This window comes from Arctopsyche grandis, chromosome 3 (genome assembly GCF_051622035.1).
Source record: "Arctopsyche grandis isolate Sample6627 chromosome 3, ASM5162203v2, whole genome shotgun sequence".
In the NCBI taxonomy this organism is placed as follows: domain Eukaryota; kingdom Metazoa; phylum Arthropoda; class Insecta; order Trichoptera; family Hydropsychidae; genus Arctopsyche; species Arctopsyche grandis.
The window spans coordinates 30,217,591-30,230,339 of NC_135357.1; the positions used below are offsets into that span (position 1 = coordinate 30,217,591).

Sequence of the window (12,749 nt, forward strand, 5' to 3'; positions counted from 1 at the left end):
TGTTTTTAATATATATTTTTATTCTCTTTGTTTATGCTTTATATATTTATTCTTCTATTTGTTTATGCTTTATATCAAGTCACCGTGGTACTGATTTTTTTAAATAAATAAATATGTACATAATGTGTATCTCTCAAATACCAAGCAAACTCACTTTACCCCATAACTCCAAACGACGGAAAAAACTTTGTTTGAGACTGTCTTTTCATGCTATGGAGCTTTTCACTGTATTCGATCGTGTTTTTTTTGGAAAACCATAATTTTTTTTTGTATTTGGATGCGCCATTTATTGACTTGCCGAGTAATATTGATTTTGAAATTTTTATAAGCACATATTATATAATATAATGCAAAACTGTGGAGTAGGTTAGAAAATTGACTTCGTTCCAACTCCAACTTCCCGTTACATACACGGCCTTATTATTATCAATCAATGGAATGATTGACTAATTTCCGAATTTCAATATCTTTAACATTCTAAATTGATGATGTTATATTTTTTTTATGTTTGCTTGTAACATTGTATATTGTAAAAAACATTGTATATTTTAGGACTTTCAAATAAATATAGATGTATAATATATTAAGATAATATCCTTCTAAAGTTGACAAAAAAAAAACCATGGGAAATTCAGGTTCACTCTTTTTAAATCCATATTTCTAAATATTTACTAATACCAGTCAGAAATTAGATGACTTCATAATTAAATATAAATATATATCATTAAATATACATATAATACTAGGTGTTTCGAAAATATTTTACATTTAATCATTACCAAAAGTTTTGGAAGCTTTGCCTTCTTTCCAATGCAAGTCTGTATAGGAAGTTTATTTAGCGGCGAACTGCACTGTTGTTCTGTCGTGTGCTTGGTATCTTTCCATTCCATTCAACGAGCAAATTGGTAAGTATTTATCCAAATCATGTAAATATTCGCAATTTTAGTATTCAAATAAATTATTTGTTTAATCAAAGTACTCCCGCGTCCCTGATTTACGCGGTAAATATTATTGATTATCGGTTAAAACTATATATAAATTCATTCATTTTCATTTTACGTCTATTAAAACTACGATTTTCTCTTTCTACTGGTTCGAAATCATATCATAATCACAAGAAATAATCGATTAATTTTCATTTTTTTTTACTACAACACTTCGGTTATGGGTAGTTTTTTTTATTAAAACATTCAGTGAGCCTTGGGCTATTACTTTTCGTTAATTCTTAATAAATATTTCGCAAATCTCTTTGGAATTTGAGGGCACGTTTCACATTTGGATCCGTACATAGCATTTTCTGGCTTGTTGGAGAGTTTCACTTAAATTCTTTGAAGTGAATAAAGATGGTTTGTTTGAATCATTGGTGTCTTTATTTTCGTGTTTGAGTTCAAATATCAACTCATTATTCATCTTTGGTTATTACTTCACCAGTGAACATTTCTTCAACATCCGAACTATTAGAACTATATACAGATCTTCAGTCCTGTGTAAGAAGGAAAGAGATTAGGGAAATCTTGACAATGGCATATAATGCAAATAAAAATTTCATTGTATGTATCATAATATACTTTTTGTGTTTATAAGAAAATTGAGACAAAACGAACATGATAATCGTGGGATTGTATACAGGTTTTTCATTCCAAATTGACCCATTTCCATTTCAAATTGATCCTTTTCGAAATTATGTTCACAATACATCTTGTATCTATTTTAATAGCTACTGATCTACTGATCATTTTCTATTTTGCAATTTTATTTTATTTGGTTAATAATCGTAGTATTCTATTATTATAATGTTAATGTACAGCATAATAGGAAAAAGAGCTCAAAAACCTATTTACAATCCTTATAAATGCTCATAATACATCTAATACATAATATTAATTAAAGACTCTAAAGTCGATGACCTAAAGCAGATTGTGTTTAGGTAATCTAATGCTATATCTAATTTGCTCCGTATTTATATATTTTGATTGAATTCAAAATGTTTCAGGTAAATTAGACCATGTCTTCATTGGTCGAAACTATACTGAGGAAAGTACACGGTTATGGTTACAGCGTGGTTTCAAATTCTGAACGAATATCACGCCATTCGTCGGATTGGCATGAAGCTACCAGAAATTTTGGTTCAAAGTATACCATAAACTACATTGATAAAGTTTCCCGACCTTATTTAGAAGCGGCGTTTCTGCTGAGAAAGCATGAGTACTACCTCAGACGAGGGATGTCTAATGTAAAATCTCTTATGCATTCAACTGACCCAGTCAATGTACAATCGATACTACGTATCAACTTGGATTGGAGGAGAGTTTATCGATGCAAATACGGACGTGGTAATTCATCATGGTTTAGTTACATAAGTATAATCTAAAATTTATGGAGCGAGGTCTATATTTATAAAGTCTTTTCACAGGAGTAAGTTTTACTGATGACTCGGCGTATGGGCACAGACATTGCAGCGGCCACAACAGAAGCCAGGCAATGATTGTTGCTGATGTTCTTATTGGCAAGATTAAAACTATATCCTACACAGAACCTATGGATATTTCTTTTGATACTGCTGAAAGTGACACGGGCAAAGTGTATGTCAAGTTTTGTGATGACGAATTTTGTCCAAGATATGTTATATACTATGATGGCGATTAAATTTTACATGTTCTATACTTTCAATTAATTTCATCCCATTTATGAATTTAGCACCTACATATATTCTACATTGGCAAATTTTGTAGTTTTATTTTTTCTATATATTTTTAAAATGAATACTTTTTAATTATATTTGCTTAAGTGCATTTTTGTAATCTTTTACTTTATTTTTTTTTTTGTTTAATTTTTATGCATAATAAATGAGATAATGAATGTTTGTGTCTTTAATTACATATAAAAAATTCACTTTTAAAGTATTTCTATAAACATACACGTGTACTATATATGTATAACATGAGGGGGATTTAATTTTAAAAAGCCCAGTTGCTGACCACTTAGATTTTGCAGTTAAATAATGAATTGTAGCTAATATAAACCTTGTAAAAACGAGGACCCTGTAATAGTGTAATATCACTGACAATCTTATATGACTGGCAATGCTTATAATCACTACTAATTTCTTAGGATATTCCGAGTCGGATGCTTCGAAAAAATAATTAATTTTTTAGTTTCATAATATACAGTGGTAAATTTACAAAATTGTATCCATTTTGTTTTCCTTTCATATAAATTACTTGTATAAATAGTTTTGTCCATCCCCCGTAAGAGATTGCTTGAAGTTTTGTGCTCAAAGATATAAAATTCAGACGATGTAATGAAATGTCGCATTCAAAGGAGTTAATTATATTCTTAGAAACAGTATGCAAAGACGAAAATTCAAAGCATTGCTAGAAGAATGTGAATCTGATCATGGGGAATTACTATTGCACACCGATGAAAGGTGGCTGAGCCCTGCTAAGTTTTTAACGATTATTGGGTCTTTTACCTGAAATAAAGGAGTTTATGGCAACAGTTTATAAATCATATCCTCAATTGGAAGATGGTAAGTGGGTGCATTATCTTCATTTTCTCTCTGACATTACAGGAGGAGAGGAGATGTAAAACAATTCGAAAATATGGCAGTTAAATCTACGGATAAAAACTCATCTGAATATGATCAATATGCTGATAAGATAACTCTGTTACGAAATGAGTTTATTGGAAGATTAATAAATAGAGGATATAATATTATTCATGTCATACAAATAGAAGAAATATCAATAAAATTGGATGTGGATCAAATACTGGTTGAGGACGACATCCTTCATCGTTAATTGCTGTTATTAGAATAACTTGATATTGAATTGATTATCTACGTATTTTTATATTTTTGACTTTAAATGACTACTTTTAGTGTTAGTAGACCGCCGCCAATATAATTTTAAAAGCAGGTCGCCCGTAGTGATTAAAAGTTTGGTTTTAGAACAATCAATATTATTGAATTCTTGTTAACACGGTATTTCGTCATCAGTTTTTATTACGATCTCAATTTTCAATGGGTGTCATATCGACTATGTAATGCAAAAGGGCCAAAAATGACAATTGTGGGGTTAAGGCAAAAATTCCCGTGTCATGTATCATGTCTTTGCTGTGCAAAGTCGACAAATCTGTAAAAAGACAACAAGTGCTAAAATAAGGCTTTTTATTTTCAAGCGTCTGAGATGGTGAGTTGTATCCTAGTTTTAACCAAGTATTTTCAAGTTTCAACGTTCAAATGCTCTTTATTATTGGATCATATATTATTTATCGAAGAAAAAGGTTGTTCGGTAGGTCCTGGTAAACGGGGACAATAATCGACTAATTTGCCAATATTTTCGTAAGAGACATCATTTTCAATGAAGGCTTTGATTATTTCAATCCATTTATTAGGTATATTATATAATATAATAAAAAAACGATTTACCAGAACCCAAAAACCAATACTGCACTGGTAAAACTATGTAGTACGAATGGTTATCTTAACTTATAAGTTATAATACTATTTTTGAAAATGAAAAATTGTACTTGGCACGTTTCATTTTTGTTTTTTTTGATATTTCAATACAAACATTACATGTAATTTGAATGATTTTAATTCAAATTTACTTAAAAGTACATCCATATGCATCTACAAAGTCATTTTTTGTATTCATGGACGACAATCATTCGATTTGGTTACTTTGGGTTTGGTATTGTGACTTCATCAGGGGAAGTCTTGCATTTATGTTTCTCAACATTTGGATTGAATTTATAAAATATTTTAACCTAGTACTTTTTGTTCAATATAATATACACATACATTAAAATTAATTGAAAATCTCTGTAGGGTGTCATAACTAGACACCGGATAGTCACAGTGCTATCCATTGTTCCATTGTTGTAAATCCTTTGTTCGGCAAACCTTTAACAATGCATTTACAACCTTTGAACAATACGCGGCACCTTCTGGGTCCGGTGTCTAGTCATAACATTAAGCTTTGTATAATTTTTTAATTTATTTAACTTTGATTGAATACACAATCTTAATTAAATGATTCATATTAATAATGATATTGGTAAAAGAAATAACTTTTGGGTTGTATTATTATGCTCTGTGTATATTTACCACGGTTACTATACGATACCATGTTTATACTAAAACCAGAGAAATGTTATATTATTATAATATTTATCTGACTAAAACATTACTAAAATCTGTATATTGATGAAACGTTCCTAAACGTCTTAAGAGGGCTGGACACCAGCGCCTTGTCCATACAAACGTATTACACTTCTCCCTTCCTCAACTATGGCACTAGAAAAAATATTTTTTAATATGCTATGGATATCCACCATTGGGATGCATCTATCGTTTTATTTTTTTGATTAGTTATTTTTTATAGGAGCTAGGAGCTGCCAAACATCTATAAAATCGCCTCTTTATAACACCCACGAAAAGAGTCCAGCGTGCTTATTTAACGGCCGATTTAAAAAAAAATACGCGCATAGTTGCACAGAAAATATCTTTCTCAGACCGATGACGAAATTTTTTTAAAAATTGGTCCAGTTTCGGAGGAGAAAATAGGAGAATACGAAACCTCGATTTTGTCGATTTAAAATATGTTTTATCTGGTCGAAGCGCAACTGTCGCATTCACTCAATATATATTTTGATATATATTGTCGCATTCACTCAATATATGTATCGAAGAAAGGAACAGTAACAACATTAAGGTTTCGGGTGAACAGCCCTCTTAAGGTCTGTTCATACCTATCCAGCACGACTCGCATCCTGCAGGTGTCATGCAAGTGCGGATAGTATTCTTTGGTACATTATATGAACGTATTCATACTCCATATAGAATGTACCAAAGAATACTATCCGCACTTGCATGAAACCTGCAGGATACGGGTCGTGCTGGATAGGTATGAACAGACCTTTAAGAGACTTAATGAAGAAATAATTTTTTTCTATAAAGTGTATGTATTTTATTTCCATTAACTTGAAAGCCTATAAAAAACTTATATTAATAATTAATATATTAATTTATGACTTCTCATAGTCCTTTAAATTCCAGTGGCTCCTTAGTTTGGTAAGCGCTTCACTGTTTGTGATGAATCACTACATTATCGCCTCAGGTTTCGACGCGATCCATTTAGTCTGCGGTCATTCGTGATTGCGTAGTCAGTTTGTGAACTTTTTGGAGGTGGTGTAATTTGTCAAAGGGTTCCTTTAGTTTCGAAGCAATTGTAGAAACATCATTCTGATTGAAAATTTGTATCTACACATAGCGGGTACTTATTTAATCTAACGTTTTGTCACTCTTAGTCGATTTTTTTTATTTTTAAATGCTTTTTTTATTATTACGAAATTATGTTCACAATACATCTTATATCTATTTTAATAGCTACTGATCTACTGATCATTTTCTATTTTACAATTTAATTTAATTTGGTTAGTAATCATAGTATTATATTATTCTAATGTTAATCTACAGCATAATAGGAAAAATAGCTCAGAAACCTATTTACAATCCTTATAAATGCTCATAATACATCTAATACATAGTATTAATTAAAGACTCACTAAAGTCGATGACCTAAATCAGATTGTGTTTAGGTAATCTGTGTGTTATACCTGAAGGGTATAGACATTTTGTTGTAATCACCGAGATTCTTCACAAGTGTGTTAGTATGGTTATTAGTGATTCTGTCATAGAATCTACTGGTTAGTTTGTTAGTAATGTATGTAACAAAGAGAATATTATATATGGCATGCAGATTTTTCAAGTTAGTATATATGGGTGTATTATAAATTATTTTTAGGGATTTATTTTGTATTACTTGGAGCTTGGAAAGGTTAGTATTCGAGGCGTTAACTCTTAGTCGATCGTTTTTGCTGTTCACAGGTAATTGCATCGTTTTAGGACCTATGTAGATCTAATAGATAAACTTTATCCTGCTGAAATTCTTAATTAACGTAAAGATCGTATAAGAGTAGGGCTGCCAGGCGTTCCGGTATTCCGGGTTTGTCCCGGTTTCCAGCTTTTCGTCCCGGCGTCCCGAAGAGACCTTTCGGTATAGACAAATGTCCTGGTTTTCGATAGATGCTTCTTGAACTTTCATTGTTCAGAAATACCGACCAGTTATGAAACTGGTTTCTCACTGGTCCACATCCATGGTTAGAAAAGCAAGAAAAGCGAGATTGAGAAAATCAATTTTTTTTTCAATCTTCTTTGGCAATATGTAATTAATTTTATTTAATATTAAAATAACTAAATAAACTGGAACATAATAAAGGAAATACTAGTACATAAAAGGAAGGATCTTAAATGTAATTTATTACATAAGTAAGGGGGGAGGGGAATACAATTAACATGTCCCGGTTTGGATATCAATAAATCTGGCTGCCTTATATTATATAAGAGTCCATATTATACTATATTCAAGTATGTATATCTATGATTTGATAGAATTTCATTTCTAGTAAATATAAAAGAAAAACTCCGAGCCTACTTTCTCGTTGAAATCATTAGCAAGCTTTTTTTTTTTGGCAATGGCACAAATTTCGATATTTTATTGAATATTGAATTTCACATCTCATATAAATGAAAGCACACGTGTCATTTTAATTTATTCCACAAAAATTACATATTGTAAATTTAAATTATCAATGTTAACATTTACACATTGGAATGTACATACATATAATACAAATGATGTAATGATTACTAATTTCCGTCAAAATATCACTAAATGAGCGTGGGTGGTATTAAATACAATATTTTAATGTTTATAAACGTATCAATTTTTACTTTATTTATTAGGTTACATTGAAGATGTCTTCGCTTGTGAAAACGTTGTTGAAGAATGTCTACGGTTCGGGATACAACGTAGAAACTAATCGTACAGAAGTTTCCAAACACTCTGATGACTGGATTAAGGCTACCAAAGATTTTACTACAAGATATGAAATTAATAAGGTGGAAAAAGTTTCACAGCCCTATATTGAAGCAGCATTTCTGCTGAGGAAGCACGAATACTATATTAAAAATAAATTAGTCCAATCTGTAAGAAGCTTAATGCATTCCACGGAGAAGGAACATATTTCGAGCATACTGCAAACCAATCTGGACTGGCGCCGAGTGCATCGTTACAAATATGGCCATGGTAAAATGATTTTTTTATTAATAATCATAGATATTTCCTAATTATAACAATACAATTTTCATTTGGTCCATCAATATTCTGCCGTTTAAAATCGTAATTGATATTTGCCCAATGGCCACGAAGCTACTGGGTTCCTTACTACAAGTTAGCAAACTTCTTCAGAGTGTTTTAGTACTTCGAACTTGAACTTGTACTATTCCTAATCGTGGTCGATAATCTTATCTATTTCTCCATAAAACACAAGTCTCACGATTGCATCGTCGCGTTCCTCTACGAGCATCCATCCATCATTCTATCTACATCAGTGCTACTCAAACTATTTCAGTTGGCGGACCAGCATATATTTTTCAGTAATTCTCACGGACCAGCATCATATTTTTAAATAAAAAGTTTATTTATGTATACGAGTGAAAATTTGTTCATATAACAAATAAAAATAGTATTAAATATAAGTAGTAAAATGCCATGGGTGCCATGTCCCACCCCCCTTGGGACGAATTTAATTTCATATATACTGTACATTTTTCATATTTAAATATATATTATATTATTTATATTTTTATAAATATTAATTGAAAAACATTTCTTTTAATTTATTAACACATTTTTCCTGAATGGGGTTTTACATCATAGTAGTTTTCTTTAAAAAAAAATAACTAAAATGTAAGTATCATATCTACTATTATTTACATATATTGTAATGTTATCTAAACAAATCTAAAATCACATAGTTTTAAATTATTTTATGTTCAATTTCAAAATGGCCCCCTCCTTGACCATTTTCTGGATAATAGTCGTTTATAATCCGCACCTATATCTTGGCATAGTATCCCGAACAATCTCGAGTTTGTAGGGCATGTCTTTATATAATTTATTATATGAAATGGATGAGATGATGCAACGTTATCATAAGCTATTGTTTTAATTTTTTATTTACTTCTTTGCCCACAGACCGGCTACTGCCGGTGCACGGACCAGTAATGGGCCGCGGACAATAGTTTGAGTAGCATTGATCTAAATTAATGGCTAAGACAATTTGACTTGCTCCAGATATATAACCTTGAGTCCATAGGAACCCCGAAAACATGATCTTAACGTACAAATACGAACCAAACAAACTCGAGCATGTAAGAATCCCCGAGAGCATGATCTCACCAGCCAATTGTACAATCAACCAATATATATGTACATGTTTCACACCATTTATTCTCCGACTCAGGAAGTTCACACGAAACAGCTGCTCACTCCAGATTGTTCTACTACGTATACCTCTTTATAAAGGACAAGTTGCAGAGCATAGCCTCCGTTATCCGTTGGGCTGTTTTAGCGTGTCCATTGTCTTGGCATTTGTGGGTCTGGTCAGTTTAATCTGGAGTACCTTTTGTTTACGCATGAACTCAACCAGGTTTGTGAGAACTCAAGCGTGCCCATTACACACGTACAGGTCCAGTTAGTCTAATCTGGCGTGTCTATTGTTTATGTACGAATTCCATTATGTCTCGATTTTCTCATATATTCCCAAATTACAGCATTAATAAATTGTAAATAGATTGTAGTTATTTGAAATTATGGCTGTTTGTATATTATTTTACAATCCGAATTTTTTAGATATGTATCTTGTAAACAACTTTGCGCATATTTGCCGGGCGATTAAAAAATACTTGATTAAATAACCGATGTGATCAGTTTACATTTATGAGATCATATTTATAAAAGTGCAATTACTTTATCACACAATGCAATTAATCTGTTTATAACGGATTATATTGTGTAATCTAATAAAATTTTATTATGTATACATTTTCATACATTCATTTACCTACATATATTCATTATCTGATCCTCGACTATTTTTGTGTATTTACATTTGGACATTGACTTTTGAAAGGTAGTCTTGAATAAAAACCTAAAGCTGACTGAATATGAGTTATAATTAAAGAAAATTACACAAATTGCACACTAATTTGGAGCTTAATTGAAAAGTCAATGTTTTGCAGTCAACAATTTACACATTACTCGTATGATATGAGTAATCGATCGAATCGGATCTCAATTCCTAATTCTCTTTTGCAATTTTGCATATCCTTTTGAAAACCATTCAAGCAGTTTATTCTACCATCTTGTCGATATTCCAAGCATACATATATACATATCTGTGACGTGCCGTGAAAATCTCCACGTTTTTAACGCACAGCCTTATTTTCAGACCCTGTGCTCGCGCACACGTATGTGAAACTGCGCGATAAAAACAGGGAGATATCCATGGCACGCCCCTGATATGTACATATATTAAATTTCAAAACCAATTCCCTAAAATATTCCTATTTACAGCGTGTCTATCGCATGCTTAACGTGTAGCTGAATGACGTTGATCTATTTGTTATTTCCTTGCATCAATTCAGGGATAATTGGACTATTCGTCACATTGCGGTGGTCACAAAGACAATTTTTGCCATTAAAAGTTCTCGTTAGTATAATAGTTATCGTTAGTATGATGGACTTTTCAGCTGCCAGATATTCCGTTATAGATATTTTAGTGACTTTGTGACCAGTAATCACTGAACCCAATTCAGGACTGCCATCAGGAGAGTCTTGATTGATTGATCCATTTCTATTTCTATTATATAATCGTTATCCAATATTATATCACTTTATGTTAAGCTATGCACTGTTCTATTTAGTCGTATTTTAGTTTTTATTATTTTCTTTTTTATTTGTTTGTCTCCTTGTACCATTTTATGTAATTTGTAAAAATCTATAATTGGGCTCAGATTTTATTTTGTTACATTTATTCTTTGTTTTCATGCATTTCTAAATCTGTTGATTTTTTCATTAAATAAATAAATAAATATCCATACTCTTGACTTATCCATGGTTTCGTACTTACAGGAGTAAGTTTTACTAATGATGCTGTATACGGTCACAAACACAGTTCTGGCTACAACCGAGTGAAAGCGATGATTGTTGCAGATGTTCTTGTGCAGAAAATTAAGATTACATCGGGCGTGGCAGACATGAATGCAACTTGGGATACCGCTGTGAGCAATACAATGAAGGTGTGGGTTAAATATCAAGATGACGAGTTTGTTCCCAGATATGTTGTGCACTACACTGCTGATGAAGATCTGCACCGGGTCTCAAGGCGGTCACCTTTTTTTTTATTCTGAGGTTTCCTCGGTCGAATTATAACAATTACAATTTTTTAAGATTTATTTGCTAAAAGTTTTTATCAAAAAAAAAAGTGATATAAGAATTTAAAGGTCTAGCCTAAAAATAATTTACATTTACATATAATTTTTGAATTCTTTATATTTTATTTTATTATATCTTTGGGTATTTTTATCAAATTACTATATGTACATAAATAATAAGTTTTTACAACAAATTGTACAACAAACTATTAATTTCAACTCATTTTTTGTCTAAAAAAACTAGAATTTGAGTGTTAGATACAATTTGCGATTTAATCTGATCCAAGTTTTGTTTTATTCATTATGGACTGGAAAAGTAATAGGTTTTGTAAATTAAACATAACTCCTAAACTTTTCTATCAATTAAATTAAAAATTTGAGCATAGTTTCTTTACAGTTGTCTTCGACTGTCTGAATTATCCGGTGAGTATTTCTCAAACTGGTGATTACTATATTCAATTTATATATGTACATATTAATATATTTTCACGTAATAAACGATATCTCTCTTATGGAATGTAAATCAATGTTTTATTCATTTGAATTAAAGATTAAATTTGATAAATATGTATGCTCCTATGCTAATTTCAATAACTGGGGATTACAAAAATCTGTTCTGAATATTATTTTATTGGAATACTATCGATCAATTCCTTGGAAAAAAATCAAGGTTTAAACCACAGAAATATATATTTAAAAAAATTTAGTTATCGATATTTTGGATGAAGATTTATTTATTTAAATTAAGACTATTGTGGCATCACAAGAATCCCTAATGCACCACAATAGTGAGAAAAAAAACAGTTGGATGATAAAAATAAAAATATATATGTACAAAAATACATTTATACACAATTATAAAAAAAAACTAAGGCATTATAATCTAATAGCAGATAAAATAAAAATTTCAAGTAATAAAATACCAAGTAGGAAATTTCTTGCACCTACAGCCAGTACCAATAAATAAGAACCAGCTGCAAATACAAAACATCCCTGCGAGGCCCAAATGGAAGAGAGAAGATCAAAATTCCACTCATACATCACATTCAATTATGAAAATAAGGATGAGCGCAGGCTACCCGACAGATGTTAAAATAATCTGAAAATTTATGCTCACTAAGGTGGAAAATATCACATTCAGCAGGCTCAGCAGCGACGATTCCATATGCTGGTGTGATATCTGTGAATGGTTGTTTGAAAATAAATTTTTTAGCCATTTGAGTTACGTCTTTTCTGTTGAAATCACGCCACGCTGAAAATTTCACCAGCAACTAGAATTATTTAGCAATCCAATAGAAAGCAGGTATAAAAAAAATTGTTGCTAATCCAAACGAATTCTAGATAACTACCGCTGGGGATTTCGAGTTTTGTAAAGGTGTGTTTCGACTAATATATCTTGCAACAA

General features: G+C 31.1%; 3 protein-coding genes across 3 annotated transcripts in view; all 3 read left to right on the top strand.

Moving 5' to 3' along the window:
* Positions 1-12,749, top strand: part of LOC143909500 (uncharacterized) — a 286,312-nt gene that overhangs the window by 96,180 nt on the left and 177,383 nt on the right. The window lies entirely within an intron of this gene.
* On the top strand, positions 835-2,861 carry LOC143909497 (zinc finger CCCH-type antiviral protein 1-like). Its single transcript, XM_077427505.1, has 3 exons — positions 835-905; positions 1,994-2,333; positions 2,414-2,861. The coding sequence occupies exons 2-3, from the start codon at positions 2,006-2,008 to the stop codon at positions 2,644-2,646; spliced, it is 561 nt and encodes a 186-aa protein (XP_077283631.1). The 5' UTR covers positions 835-905; positions 1,994-2,005; the 3' UTR covers positions 2,647-2,861.
* LOC143909578 (zinc finger CCCH-type antiviral protein 1-like) lies at positions 6,121-11,864 on the top strand. Its single transcript, XM_077427626.1, has 3 exons — positions 6,121-6,278; positions 7,811-8,153; positions 11,043-11,864. The coding sequence occupies exons 2-3, from the start codon at positions 7,823-7,825 to the stop codon at positions 11,318-11,320; spliced, it is 609 nt and encodes a 202-aa protein (XP_077283752.1). The 5' UTR covers positions 6,121-6,278; positions 7,811-7,822; the 3' UTR covers positions 11,321-11,864.